Below are 15,878 nucleotides of genomic sequence, written 5' to 3' on the forward strand. Positions count from 1 at the left end.
AAATAAAGCAATGATGTTTGGGTAACAGTATTATTCCCAAATGGTTTTTGTCCTCATAGTAGAAAAACAGCTACAGATAAGTCCCGTAGTGAATCGAGTAATACAAAAATGACCTGGAAAAAATGGTTTCTATGAATATCATTTAGAGATGAATATCCCAGCCTATCATCCAGGTAAAAATACTTTTGTTTTTCCTTAGTGATTAAAGCACAGGATTTTCTCCATAGATTTGCTTGCATGGGGTTAATCATTGCCACAGGTTATTTTGTGCATGGGATAATTAATTGTAGATCCTGTGATTATTAGCATGTACATAATCCAGCATTAGAATTTTCTAAGAGACATTGTTTTGTATTCCAAACTGTGCCTACTTATGAAGCATGGTTTTGTTAAGAGGTCTTAAATTTCTGCTGGTCTTCTAACCAAAACAAGCACAAAGCCTTCTGGTAAGAGAGATGACACTATCTTTTTAAACTCCAGACTAAAATAGACGGCATCATGGATCACCTGAAGGCCTGATTTTGATTTGATTACATTTTCTGGCATCACAAAGGTTTGAAGATTTTCTTTTATGAAATACCACATTCCTGAAAATCTTTAGCTAGACTCAGAATATAACTCCACAATCCACAGTATGCTAATATTGTAATAAATGGGGAAGCATCTTGAATCTCACTTGTTTACATTTTACAAGGTTCCCTATCTAGATTATGAAAATACTAGAGTTCCCGGGTTGGGTTTTGGTGGTAGGTTTTGTTTGTTTGTTTTTTGTTTTGGGGTTTTTTGTTTTGGGGTTTTTTGGTTGTTTGGTTTTTTTTGTTTTTTTGTTTTTTTGTTTTTTGTATGGGGAGAGACTTTCTTCCCCTGGATTTCAGTACCACACAGGAGTCTGAATAGCAAATAGAAGGGCAAGATAGAGAAAATGAATGCAAATAGCCTTCCATTCAAAATGATGAATCTCAGATTTGGGAATGTCAAGTACTTTTTCCTTAGACAATAATGCCATAATAAAATAATTACAAAGTACTGGCAGAGCCATGCCACACCCCTTTGATTAAACAGCACTTCACAAAATATTTAGATAAAGCCTGAACAAATCAAATAAACATCAAGGCAGGAAATGTTGCTTGGAATGCACGGTATTGGATGTACCAGGGAGTCTGAAAGCAAGTCTAACTTGAAAATTTAATCAAGCAAAATCTAGTGTAATCCCATTACAGCCTTTGCACTTAATGAAAGCTATTTAAATCTCTGACATCTTGATTTTTTTTTTTTACAACAGATGTAAGCAAAAAAAAAAATCAAAACTTCCTGGGTTTGCAATAACAGTAACCAAACCTAATTCGGGATTTTATTATCTGAATTACCCACATTATTGAGCAAACATTACACAGTATGAAAAAAGAGATCAGTTTTCTACTACTCACTATTGCTCCAGGATTTCAGTAAATATTTGATACTGATTTCAAAGAAGCCTGAATCCTGCTGGCTAGCCATGTCTGCAGCATACAAAGACGCTTCTATGATTCTGAGCAGCTGAAGTGGCAGGTACTGTGTATGGAGATGTGACTGTCACCAGTTAGTGATGTAAACTAGAGGTCAGGAGAGGAAACGAAGGTTCTGCGGATCTGCTTCTTCCCTCCTTGGCAGGTAGTCCTCATTAAAAAAATAATACTAAGAAAAGGCTTAAAAAGCAGGCGATGGTTGGCCTCTGCTCCTCCTTCAGCTCCTGGACTTAGTTTTACTGGGTTTCTGTTTCTCCCTGCAGCCCCTCAAAAGCTGCTGCTGTTTGCACTGCTGGGCTGCCACGGCCCCAAATGCCTGCTGCCTGTCCACATGCTCCGTTTAAGACAGGTACAGCCCCCAGAGTAGTTGCTATCTGCACAGTATGCAATGTTCTCAAGAAAGGGGGGCTGGGGGTGGGGAGAGGAGAGGAGGGGAGGGCTCGAGCTAGCTGGGCTTCTCCCAGGGTGCAGCCTCCCCCTGTCCAAACTGCTTCCCTTTAAGAGGCCAGGAGGCTCAGTGACCCAGCTCCAAGCACCTCCTTCCTTCTCCTGCTCACAGTATCAACTTGAAGCCTCCCTGAGAAACGTCTCCTCCCTCTCTGCAGCTGGCGGAATTTCCCAGGTTCCGTGGGTCTCTCTCTCTCTCTCTCTTTCCCTCCGCTTCAGAGAAGCCTCTCCTGCACATCGCATGCATCCTCTGGTCAGCTACTTCCCCCTCAGCCTGTTTCCAGGCACCACATGCTGAATTATACACAACTGCATCACTCTGCGGTAAAGCAGAAGCTGCACCCGTGGATCTGGTTGCAGTGACGTTTAAAAAGCCCCATCCATCCGTCAGCCTAGATGCAGGAGGGTAGGTCGCGAGCATTTGCAGATCGGGAACAAGACAATTTTTCCACGGATATTCTTCTTCTTCGGGTTTTTTTAACCCCTCCTCAGCCACAGTCAAATGTTTACTTTATGTCACTCCCCCCACCATGAAAAGCGATCTTTGAGAGAAGCAGTCACATTGACTTAACAGGCACTGGATGAAGGTTTCTCTCCTCTCTCTCTCTCTCTCTCTCTCTCTCTCTCTCTCTCTCTCTCTCTCTCTCTCTCTCTTCCTCTCTTGCTCATTCTGTGAGTTTATTCAGTTTCAGTGCATGCCACACCACAATGGATCTGTCTTGCAAACCTTTCATTTCTAATTATCCCAAGGCTTGCTTATTTATGTATTTATGTATTTATTTTCCTGATATTCGAGGGCAAGAAACAAGAGCATCAGTTTTCCTTGCCCTTACAATAGCTTTTTGACTTCATGAATTCTTGCTCTCAGGTTTCCTGATTTCAGCTAGCTGTGGTTCACCTTATCATTTCGCTTGCCTGAGGGATTAAAAAAAGGGGCATTGTACTTTAGCAATGACTGGCTACATTTGTGTAGGCAGGATTTAGCCATTAACACTAAAAAAAATAATAATAAGTGGATTTTCTATTTTGTCTCTTTGCACACTACCTCAGGGCTTTCCTCATTAAAAGGCTTTCTAAGTCAAAGACATCAAAATGTTCTGAAAAATGATGAGCATGACTTATTAACATAGCAAAGACCAGGCAAATCCTTGTCTCCAACAAATAAATATAAAAATAAAGACCCAGAGGATATGAATTCATACTGGAAAGCAAGGAAAGGGAAGATATATAATATACTTTATAAAACTATATCATTAACTGAGAAGCAATGTGGGTAGAAAGCTGGCCTTGAAACTCTGACAGGTACTGACTGTGCGACTTCTCAGTACACAAAGTAACTACCTAAGATTATAAGTTTCAAATTAGTTGCTGGTCTACATTGGTGAAAGAAGTTTACACACCAGGTGTTCCCAAAGCCAATAAAAGCACAAGTCAAGATCACACGTATATGTGTATTTAATTTTATCTATCTATCTATCTATCTATCTATCTATCTATCTATCTATCTATCTATCTATCTATCTATCTATCTATTTATTTGGTGAGGCAATTGGGGTTAAGTTACTTGCCCAGGGTCACACAGCTAGTAAGTGTTAAGTGTCTGAGGCTGGATTTGAACTCAGGTACTCCTGAATCCTGGGCTGGTGCTCTATCCACTGCCCCTATCTATTTTTGGCTCTGGATTTGTGCTTTCATTGATGCAGGAGACTAAGTATAGTGACTGCCTTCACCAAAGCAGACTGGCAATTTAGTATGTTATAGTCTTGGATAGTTACTTGGGGTGCTGAGGGATTAAATGACTTATCCAGAGTGACACAGCCAGTACTTATCAGAGGAAAAACTTGAACCCAGGTCTTCCTGATTCTATGGTAGGCTCTCTACCCATTAGATCAGGCTGCATTTCATACCTATATATCTATACATATAACAATGTACATATGAAAGACACTAATCACCAGAAGGTTGGCCAGGTGTTTTGTCAGGAAATTAATTGTTGGAGATGGAAGGAGTGTCCATACCATTATAACACAGGAAATACAATGTGGTGTTTTTTAGTCATGAACAACTCTATGTGACCCCATTTGGGGTTTTCTTGGCATAGATACTGGAGTGTTTTGCCATTTCCTTCTGCAGATCATTTTATAGATAAGGAAACTGAGGCCAAAAAGGTGAAATGACTTTCCCAGGGTCATACAGCTAGTGGTTTGCCATTTCCTTCTCCAGCTCGTTTTGCAGATTAGGAAACTGAGGCACACAGGTTTAAGTAAATTGCCCAGGGTCACACACAGCTAGTAAGTGTCTGAGGCCAAATCTGAATTAAGGAAGATGAGTGTGTGACTCCAGACCTGGCATTCTACCCACTGTGCCACCTAGCTGCCCCAAATACAATGTAAACATCCATTAAGACAGGAAGTTTTAGGGCCATGTCCTGAAATGCCTTTTTATTGATGGGAGAAGTTTTACTAACTTCTTCATTTTACACAAAGCACAAGTCTTGAATAAACAAAACAGAACTCCGTTGATATGTGTGTGTGTATATATATATCACTTTTCTTTCATGAAATCTGTACTGTGGTTAAGCAGACTGACTTCTGTTTAACCCCAAACACTTCAGCAGAGGGAAGATTCGTTTTCTCACCTGGGCTTTCAATATGTGCATTGTTTAGGTGAAATGAGGACCCTGAAGTTTTTGTACTGTAATACCTCACCTCAGAAAGGGAAGGAATAGTAGTCAGGGACAGAGGGTGAACTTGAGCTCTGACTGATGGCTCAATAAGAACTTCCTCCTGCTCCTCCAGTTGCCAGAGTGAAGAAGGTTCATGGCAGAGCATAAAGCTTTTGACTTAGAAAGTTTGGGGTTTTACTTTCAGTTTAAATAAATTGAATTTTTGAAATTTTATATAGAATTTCTAAAAGCTGATCTCTTCTGAATATTAATGGCATATCCCCTTCTGAATAACTATCTTGGAATGTATAGATAGGAACAGGGAATGGAATTTTTATTTCTGTGGCATGAGAAGCTCCTAGATAAGGAAATTCCCTGTACTAATGCAGGTTGATACCCTTTTTGCAACTTATAGTCTTAAAGAGTTACTGAGAACAGAGAAGATAAATGCCTTGGCCAGGATCTAGGATCTCAAAGCCAGTATACATAAGACATGGGCATATGTATGTTCGTCTGTGAATGTGTCTGTGTATGTGTATGATGTGTGTGTGTGTATATATATGTATGTGTGTACACACGATGTATATATGGATGTATATATTCATGTGTATATGTATACATGTACATATGTATACACACATATAGCATGTATACTGTACAAATATATACTCTATGTAATATGTAAAATATGTGTGTACAGAAATACTATGAACGTTTGTGCATATACACACACATATAGAAGAAAAATAGCTATTCCTTTATTCAACTTCATAGAAGATCCTCATATTGGCTTTATGAAAAGAAAGATTGCCTGGCTTTAAAAGTTTTAACTGGGGGCAACTAGGTAGAGCAGTGGATAGAGCACCGGCCCTGGAGTCAGGAGTACCTGAGTTCAAATCCAGCCTCAGACACTTAACACATACTAGCTGTGTGACCCTGGGCAAGTCACTTAACCCCAGTTGCCTCACCAAAAAAAAAAAAAGTTTTAACTGGATTCCATAAGAATTACTAACTTGCTGAGAATGCTTTTCCAATTGAATTTGAAGAGCTATAAAGCTGTCATTAAAAAAAAAAACACACACACACACAAAACTGAAGAACAATTTAGAAGAAAGTTTGCTAATGGCTCTTCTATTCTTCTGTGTGAAGGCATCAGTGCCAGAGACCACAATTCTATTTCTTGAAAGCCAAATTGTTCTTGTGTGTGTGTGTGTGTGTGTGTGTTTGTGTGTGTGTATTTAACTTGGATGTCTTGCAGGAGGTGTTTGCTATGACAGGGTAGAAAAGGCTTTTTAAAAGGGACTATAAATCAAACAAAATGATACATGCTGTCAACCTGGAGTCAACATTTAGCCTTTTATCTGCAGTTTAAGTCATAAAAAAGTAGACTATGGGGGCACCTGGATTCAGAAATGACCCAACAAGCCCAAGGATTGCTTAGTAATAAGATCAGACTGTACTTCATCTTGTGACTTCAGAAAAAAATGATGAAAGCTTTCTTGAAATGACCTGCTTTTCCATCTGTCACTACTTTTCTTCCTTCTTTGCTGAGGTCTTATTGAACATTTGATGAGTGGCAAAAAATGCCCAAAGAGATCATGAACATCTTGATACCCCCAAACTCAATGGTAACAGAAATCTGTCAGTGTACCAAAATATAATAAATGGGGTATTCCATACCAAAATATAGACTTTTTTAGGTCAACTCTGAAGAAAGGTGGAAGAGTTTCTTTAGGACCTAAGGAGACAGATTCCTATTTAAAGAAGAGCATTAGATTTGCGTGAGGAAATGAGATATACAGTACATACTCCTAGGTTGGGTAATCAGAGTTAGCATTTTAAAAAGAAATAATAAGAGCACAGGTCTTGTTTTGAACCAAACGGAGAATGCAATTCTTTATAACCCTGTCAAATAGGCTTGAAGGAAACAAAAGGTTTACATTTAGATCTAAAAAGAGACACTGAAGGAAGGGTTGGGAAGGGGGAAAGTGGTAAAGGTCTGTGGCATTGAAGCAGACACCACGAAGTGGTAGAGAGCTAGGAAAGTGCGCAGTATACTCTAGAGGTACAGGAAAGGAAGTAATTTGTTTCCATGAGCTCATGACCACAATAAAAAAAAATGACCATCATTGACAACCTCTAAAAAGATTAATTCAGGCTAGGAAAAGACCTTATAAGCAGACCAAAACTTTACTGACATGTTACCCAAACTCTGCCCTGGAGCAAAACTGAGTTCCAAGAGACCAATCAGAAAGGAACTGGCAAACTTGCAGGGATTAGCTATCAGTGTTAACTGGAGCTATGTCTTAAAGGAAAAGAGAGCCTATAGGAGTTAGAAATAAGGATGGAGGAGATTCCAGGAATGTGATTAGCCAGTACACAGATGTGATTGAGGAAGAGAAAGGAAGTCAATGTGTCTGAATTTGAGAGTGTAAGAGGGGCGGTAGTATCCAATAGAGCCAGGCTGTAGAGGATTTCAAAATCTAAACAGACTTTTATATTTTATCCTAAAGGCAATTAGAAGCCACTGGAGTTGCTTGATTTGGAGAGTCACAGCATCAGATCTGCACTTAAGGAAAAATTACTTTGGTGGAAAAGTGGAGAATGGACCGGAGTGATGAGAGACAAGAGACTATTGCAATAATCCAGTTGAGAGGGGATGAGGGCCTGAACTAAGATGGTGCTGAGTGAAATGAAAGGATGGGTCACACACGTAAGAGAGTGTGGAGGTAAAAATGACAAAATATGACAGCTGAAATGAATTCAAGAGGCGAGGGAGAGCCACATGTTGAGGATGAAGTTATAAACCTGGAAGACTGGAAAGATGGTGATGTCAACACAAATAGGGAAATTTGGAAGGCATGAGGACTGAAGGAGAAAGAGAATGAGTTCACTTTGGGTCATGTTAAGTGTAGATGTCTCTAGGACATGCAGTTTGAAATGTGATTTAACATTAATAATAACTTATTAACTTATATAATAACTTAATAATTTATAAAATATAACTTCCAAATAGCTTAATAATTTAACATTAATAACTATCTATAAAACCTCAAAGAAATAAAAATATGTTAAATAATATACAAACCTATAAACTATATAAACTTTAACAGAATAATAATATATTTATTGCCCCTGAACTTTTTTCATCTGAGTAGGTTTTGTTACTATTTGAATGTAGTTATAATCTCTCTATATATGCTGTTTTGATGCTGTTTGATTTGCTTTGCAGGACCTTGTATGACTTTACATGTTTATTTCATTCTTCCTATGTCATAATAACATTTTGCATAGTTTTTGCACACATGCCTTGAGAGGCAGCATGGCATAACTGATAGAGAGCTGGCCTTGGAGTCATAAATATTTAGGTTGAAGGCCCATCTTCTGACATATCAGGCTGTGTGACCTTGGGCAAGACATATAACCTCTCAATGCCCCATGCAACTTTCTAACACTGTAAATTCGAGAATAGTTGCTGACCTGCATTCATAGAGGCAATTTTCTTATTTGGGAGAATAAGTTACCTGGGGAAGGACTCCCTATTTAACAGGAATTGATTTAAAATTGCAGTATTTTATAATATAGAATATAAAATACACAATATAATATAAAGTATTAATATAATAATATGTGATGTAATATAAAATATAGGAGGAACCTGAAAAGTCATCTGTTCCAGCCCCAGATTGATCCTTTTGAGAAGACAAACTAGGCCATCTATTGCCTCAATTCTTACCTAGCCTTTAATCACTGAATTGCCTCAGACCAAGTGAGACCTGGGAGAGACCTTAGCTTAAAAAGGCCAAGGTCTCCCACTGCATCCTGGGCCATCACCAGTTTTCCTGACCTATATTTTGCCACTGGACTCAGAAAAATGAGTCTGGAGGAGAGAGTGGGACTGATGACTTTGTGCAACTCTGCCTTACTTAAATCCAATTCACTTGCAAGTCAAGATATCACCCTCCTGATGTCATTGGTCCTCTTCAAGAGCAAAGGATGAACAACAAATACTTTTACAGACGGGGAAACTGAGGCCTAAAGAGGTTAAGTGAGCTGCCTCAAGTCAACACAAGAAGTCTCAGAGCTAGGATTCAAACTCAGGTCCCATGATTCCAGGTTCGGCATAATTTCTAACCTGGTTGTAAGATCACATTCAAATAAAACATAGCATCTGCTTCAATTTGCTACAAAAATGTCTGTGTATGCACACATGTAATAATATTTTCCCAATTCACATAGAGAATATACACAGGAATAGTACAGTATTTTCTATCTGGGGAGGATTCAGAGACTTGGGAAACAAGGGAATCACTTAATGTAGGGGAGAGTGGCTTGATAGATCCTTGGCTAGGAGATTCCTATTTGACCATGAAGTTGGAAAATAGCATTAAGTGTACTATATCAATAATGTTCTAGGATATATCTTAATAAGAGGACTTTCCAAACCACATCAAATAGACAAAGGGTTGATGGAGAAAGATAGCAGCCAAGATGAGGGATGACAAAGCATATTGGTGAGGGGTGGATTTAGTTGGGGTTGTTATTGTTGCTGTTTTTAAAACTAGTAGAATCAGGGGTATTTTAGAAAGAACTTAGAGAACAATGTGTCCAGATAAATCAGAAACTGCTCTTTTGATCTATTTTAAAAACACAATGTGTGTTGCTCTGGTCCATTCCAAGAAACATACAGAAAAAGTGAAATAGGACCCCATATCATTTATTTCAGGAGAAGTCAAACATGAAACACAGGAATTCGGGCTTTCCTTCCTCCCCTCCCCATTCTCCTTTCTTCTCACCTTCCAAAAAAGACAACCCACAAGCAATCCTATTTATGAAAACAGATTCCTGAGAGCTTTGGAAATGTTTATGTGACGTTTTGAAATAAAAATAATTTATTGCTCCACACACTTTTTTCTTATATGTTTTGGTTCAAATGCAGATGCTTTCAGCCACTAGGACTATGTATTTTTGCTGACTCCAGAGATTATCCAAATGCAAAGATCAGGGGCAATTTCTGACTAATTTCACAAGATGGGTGTGGAGCGGTGGGAGTGGTGAGAATAAGGAGAATCCACTCCAGAGTTACATCATTTTTGGTCTTGGAGTCAGGAAGACCCGGGTTCAAATCCCATATCTTGACATATCAGGCTGTGGGGCACACATCAAAAAAGTTCGATCCACTGATCCCACTAATGGGCTTATTCTCTGAGAAGTTTAAAGATTTTAAAAAAAAGTTTTATATTGAATCCTCTCCTGTGTTCTGCTATGTACATGACAATATTTTTTCTATTTTTATTTTGTATTTAAGTTTAAAATTTTTAAAAATTACAAAAAAAGAGCTTCATAAATTAAAAAAGAGATATAGAACATGGTAGACATACTTATCTTTGTATATGAATAGGGTTTGGAATCATTGCCAGTAATTAATAAATAATATTTGAATGATCTACAAAAAAGGTTTCATACATAGGAAATTATTTATAGCAGAACAAAGTAGGTACCCACTGACAGGGGAATAGTAGAACAAATTGTGATATATGGATACAATGGAATATTATTGCACCTGAAGAAATGATTAATATGAAGAATTCTGAAAAAATGTAGGACAACATAAAGTGATGAAGCATGAAGTAACTGAGAATGAAATAAGTAGAATGACCACAATAATGTGAATTAAGAGATCATTAAAAGGAAACAAAACACTGAGTGATAATGATTAATATATGTGTACCAGAAAATAGACAATGAAATACAATTCCCTTGTCCCAGTAGAAAAGTGGAGGACTATGGATACAGAATGCTACATACACTTCCAGACAAGGTTTCCATGTTCATTGATTTTACTTAGCTATTTTCTCTATGTCACAAGAGAGTGCTTAGTGTGGGGGAAGGTGAGGAGTGAGAGGTTCTATCAATAAAAACATATTAATTGCCTACTTAATAGGTAAGGTGCTATGCTAAGCACTTGTTGTTTAGTCCTTTTTCAGTGGTGTTTGACTCTTCCTGACCCTATTTGGGGTTTTCTTGACAAAGATACTGGAGTGGTTTGCCATTTCCTTCTCCAGCTCATTTTACAGATGAGGAACTGAGACAAATAGAGTTAAATTACTTGCCCAGCGTCACACACAGCCAGATTTGAACTCAGGAAAATGAGTCTTCCTGCCTCCAGGCCTGGCACTCTATCCTCTGCCAATTCTAAGTATAGTGGCTAAGAAAAGGGGTAAAAGACAATCCCTGTCTTCAAGAGCTTACAATATAATGGGAAATATCAAACAAGTATGTACAAAAAATATACAAGATTAATAAGAAATAATTAACAGAAGGAAGGCATTAGAATTATGAAGGGTTTGGAAGGGATTCCTGTGAAAGATGGAATTTTAGTTGGGACTTAAAGAAAGCCAAGGAAGGCAGTATCCAAAAATGACAGTAACATTAAAACAAAAGGCAATGATAAAACTTTTACTTATTTTAAAATAATGTTTAAATGTCAGCATTAAATTTTATTTTTTTATCACTTTTTGATATTTACAAAATATGGGTACTAAAAGACACAGATCTTAATAACACAAACCTATCTGTAGCATAATGCTATAATATTCTTATACCATCACCAAAAACAAAGTCTAAGTCTAAATATGCAACTCCACATGATGCTGAATTTTATGCTAGTTAAGGACTGGATAAGCCTTAGTAACTCAGAATACAACATAAACAGATATATGGCCATGGCCACAGTCAATTAAATAAAAATTTACAAACTGCCATGTCTATCTAGCAGGGCACTATGCTAGGCACTGGGGAACTCAGCAAAGCTGCAGTAATATGACTGAATAGTAAGATCTTTAAGTTCAACTCAGGGTGGAGTTCGTTGAAATAATATTAATCTTCATAGCAGATAAATAGCACTTTAAGTTTTGCAAAGTACCATATGTGTATATGTATATACATATATATACACACATATGAACATTATGTATATATAATTTTCCTCCTCACAACTAGGTGAAGTAGGTGCTATAATTGTTTACAAATAAAGTTACTGAGGTTGAGAAAGGTTCAGTGACTTATCCAAGGGCAAATGGCCAGTAAATCTCCGAGGTCTTTCTCACTCCAATTCCAGTGCTCTTTCCACTTGGTTAGGCTGACTCTCTGCCCAGCACTCAAGTACTAATTCCACAGGTAAAAGTAAATTTCACTGGGCCTGAGGGACTCACAAAAATTTCCCCCTTAACTCATCTACATAATTTAACCAGGCATTGAAATGTAAATTTCTATAATTAGTGAGGCTGGAGAGAAGAAAAGACACTTCTCCGAGCTGGGACCAAGCATTTGTACTTCCTAGGCAAGGTTTAAAAATGGCAACTCAGGGGGCAGTGAGGTGGTGCAGTGGATAAAGCACCATCCCTGGATTCAGGAGGACTTGAGTTCAAATCTGACCTTAGACACTTGACACTTATTGTGTGACCCTGGGCAAGTCACTTAACCCTCATTGCCCCACCCCCCCAAGGCAACTAACTGCCTGCATTTGAAAATTGTGCCTCTCTCAGTCACTGTCCACTAGAGAGATTCTAAACTTCTAGTGTAACACTTGTAACCTGACTGTTCACAAAATACTTATATGCTTGGGATGTGGAATCTTCTGATGTTAAAAATACATACATTTATAAAAAATATTAAAATTACTCCATGTCGTACTCTCTTACCAACCCTGCACCGTAGAAAATGGTGGTTGTTATTTAGTCACCTCACTAGTGTCTAATTTTCATGACCCCATTTGGGATTTTCTTTGCAAAGATCCTGCAGTAGTTTGTCTTTTCCTTCCTTCTCCAGCTCATTTTACAGATGAGGAAAGTGAGGCAAACAGGGTGAAATGACTTGCCCAGGGCCACATAGCTAGTAAGTGTCTGAGGTCACATTTGAACTCGGGTCTTCCTGACACCAGGCCTGGTACTCTATGCACTATGGCGCCACCTAGTGGTCTAGAACTAGCTTTATTTATTCATCTAAGGCTTATCACTATTTCAGTTAAATGACTGCCTCAAAGGCTTTTCTCATGGATATGATTCCATGTATACTACCCATCTACAAAGATCACTGTATCAGAATTTTTTCATTTTCCTTCATGTTATAGAAAGGACAATTGGATTTGCAATTGGATTCAAATATCAGCTGCACCACTTTCTATCTGTGTGAACAAGGCAAGTCGCTTGCCTCTGTGGACATGTGTCCTTACTTGTCAAATGAAAGGTTTCGACCAGATGACTCCTGAGGTACATGATCTTTGGATTCTGCCAAATATGTGACTTTGGGTAGGTCACTTAACTCTGCTATTAAATTAGAGCTACCACCCCTTAGCACCAGATTATTTTTTTCCTCCAGGGATATAATCAAGCTTTGATTATGCATGCTGGAGAAGAGCAGTGAGTGGCACAGAAAATGTGAAGCAGTAGATGGCTTTGGAATGAATTGTACAATGCCTTAGCAACAAATTTACTTTTCCAATTATGTTTTAACAAAGCCAATATTAGAAATAATTGACATTCTTTAGGCATAGTCTGGCTGGTTGTTGAGAGGTAACTGACCTGGGAAGAAAAAATCAATTAGGGATAATAAAGTGTAGGGAACAGAGAGTTTACTTTATTTGGTGAAAATTAATGAGGTATGTACCAAATTGCTTTGCTCTGCTTAAAGGAAACTTGGCACCTGTGTGTAAAATTTGGGTCAAAAAGAAGATGTTCCTAAATTCGCAAAACTAATAATGGATAATGATGGCTACAAACTATTATCCTTGCAGAAATGATCAGTAATGCATTTTGAGAATTAAAGAACTACTAAAATAGATAAATCAATAAAAATACTAATAGCATTTATATAGCACTTTAACATTTATACAGTGCTTTATATAAGCTATTCTTTATCTTCACAAGATCCCTCTGAGATAGATGCTGTTATTATCCCTATTTAACATATAAAGAAAATGAGACTGAGAGAAGTTAAATGATTTGCACAGGGTCATACTGCTAGTAAGTGTCTGAGACAGAAGAACTCAGGCCTTCCTGACATCAAGTCCCATGCTCTATTATTCCACCAAGCTAATTTGAATTTTGAAGAAAGAAAGAAAAAAGCCAATTTGCCAACATAAAAAGTGAGAAGGGGAATTCACAATGACTAAAGTAAATGGTGACCATTATCAGAAAATATGCCAATAAAACTAAAAATTTAAATGAAATGGATGTTTATTTATAAAACCATAAAATACCTAGATTAAAAAAAAAGGAAATAGAGAATTTAAACAACCCAGTCTCAGAATGAAAAAAATGAGTAAGCCACAGATAAATTTCCCAAATGAAACAGAAAAATAAAACACTTTCTTTAGATGGATTAACTAGTATCAAAAACGTTAACAAGAAATAATTCATATGCCACATAAACCATTCCCAAGAATAGAAAAAGGAAAGACCTTACCAAATTCCTTTTGTCAATCAAATATGGTCCCAGTACCCAACCAAGGAGAGAAAGCAAAGAGAAAACTATGGCCTCATATTATCAATGAATATTGACACAAATATATTATAGAAAATATTAGCAAAGAGACTATAGCAATATATTAAAAATTATTCACTCTGACCAGGTTAGATTTATACCATGAATGAAAGGATGATACACAATTAGAAAAACTACAAATGTAACAAATTAATTCAATCCCACAAACATTTATTAAATGTGAGACAATAACAAAAATAACAATTTTATGATTATATCAATAGAAGTAGACAAAATAAGCCTTCCACAAAATACAGTACTAATTTGTGTTCAAAAACACTGAAAAGCAGAGGGAGAAAAAGATTTTTCCTTCATGTGACCCAGGAGCTATCATTATCTATAAAAGAGAAACAATGGAAGTCTTCTAATGGTATAGGGCACTGAATTTGGATATTTTTGAATCCTGGTTCTGTGACTGATTACTTGTGTAATCCTGAACAATTCATAACCTCTCTAGATCTCAGTTTGCTCATCTACGAAATGTTAGAGTTGGACTAGATGACTAAGATGACCAAAGACTAAGGTCTTGTCCTTTTGTGGGATCTTTAACTCTATGATCCTATGATCTGATAAGTCAGGGGTAAAGCAAGGATAGCCCATGGTCTCTCTTATTTGATATAGTGTTAGAAATGAAAGCTATAGCAATAAGAAAATAAAAAGAAATTGAGGAAATAAACATAAGTAAAGAGAAGGCAAAATATTCTCAATTTATAGTAAAAATGACACTACTCAAATTAGATTTAATGTTATACTGATACAATTATCAAAGGGATAATCTATGGAATAATTAAAGAAATGAAATTTATTTGAAGAAACAAAAGGTTAAACTATCAAGAGATATAATAAAAACAATGATAAAAGAACTGTTGGGGGACTCATTATTAATAACAACTTCCGAGAAACTTGGAAAGCAGTTTAGTGGGAAAAAAAGATTTAGATCAGCATCTTATACTGTTGAATACATTCCAAGTAGAAAAATAATCTAAATAAAAGTCACATCATGAAAATTAGATGATAATGGAAAGTTTATAGTTTTCACAATTGGAAAGGAGGCAAAATTAGCCAGAAAAAGGATAGAAGGAATCACTTTTGTATAAACAAAACCAATACAACTAGAATTAGAAGAAAAGATACAGCCTAAGGAAAAAAAAAAATCTTTGCATTGAATATCTCTGGAAAGAGTTTGAGAGCTAAAATCAATTGGGAATTGTTACAAATCTACAAGAGTAATAAGCCTTTTGCATCAGAAAAGTGGTCAAAGAACATGAATGGTTTTTAAAAGTAGCATAATCAAGGACCACTGGAAAATGTTCTAAGTTATTAAACAGATAAATGTAAATTGAAACTATTCTGAGGTAGCACACCAGCTAGGTGTTATAGTGGACAGAGCCCTGGCCCTGGAGTCAGGAAGGACTTGAGTTCAAATTTGATCTCAGACGCTTGACACTTACTAGCTGCATGACCCTGGGCAAGTCATTTATCTCCAATTGCCTCAAACATCCAGGGCCATCTCCGGTCATCATGATAATTTATCTTGTCATTGGACCCAGATGGCTCTGGAGAAGAGAGTGAGTGACTTTACATAGTTTTGTCTCACTTATACCCAATTCATTGCAAGTTATCACATCTGTCGTGGTCCTCTTCAAGAATGAAGGACAAACAACAAGTAACAGTACATCATACTCATCAAACTAGCAAGATTGCTTAAAAGGGTGTGG

The 15,878-nt window shown here is 37.2% G+C and overlaps 1 protein-coding gene across 9 annotated transcripts in view; it reads right to left on the minus strand.

The window, feature by feature from the left end:
- The window catches only part of FRY (FRY microtubule binding protein), a 570,040-nt gene that overhangs the window by 333,458 nt on the left and 220,704 nt on the right, over positions 1–15,878 (minus strand). For 2 of the 9 annotated variants that reach the window (XM_043997433.1, XM_043997431.1), the window contains exon 1: positions 1,428–2,536. The exons of the other annotated variants lie outside the window; for them this stretch is intronic. In XM_043997433.1, the coding sequence (XP_043853368.1) occupies positions 1,428–1,497 (70 nt within the window). In that variant the 5' untranslated portion in view covers positions 1,498–2,536. Of the gene's footprint in view, positions 1–1,427; positions 2,537–15,878 lie in introns of those variants that run through there. 9 annotated transcript variants of the gene reach the window in all.

This window comes from Dromiciops gliroides, chromosome 3 (assembly GCF_019393635.1).
Source record: "Dromiciops gliroides isolate mDroGli1 chromosome 3, mDroGli1.pri, whole genome shotgun sequence".
NCBI lineage: Eukaryota > Metazoa > Chordata > Mammalia > Microbiotheria > Microbiotheriidae > Dromiciops > Dromiciops gliroides.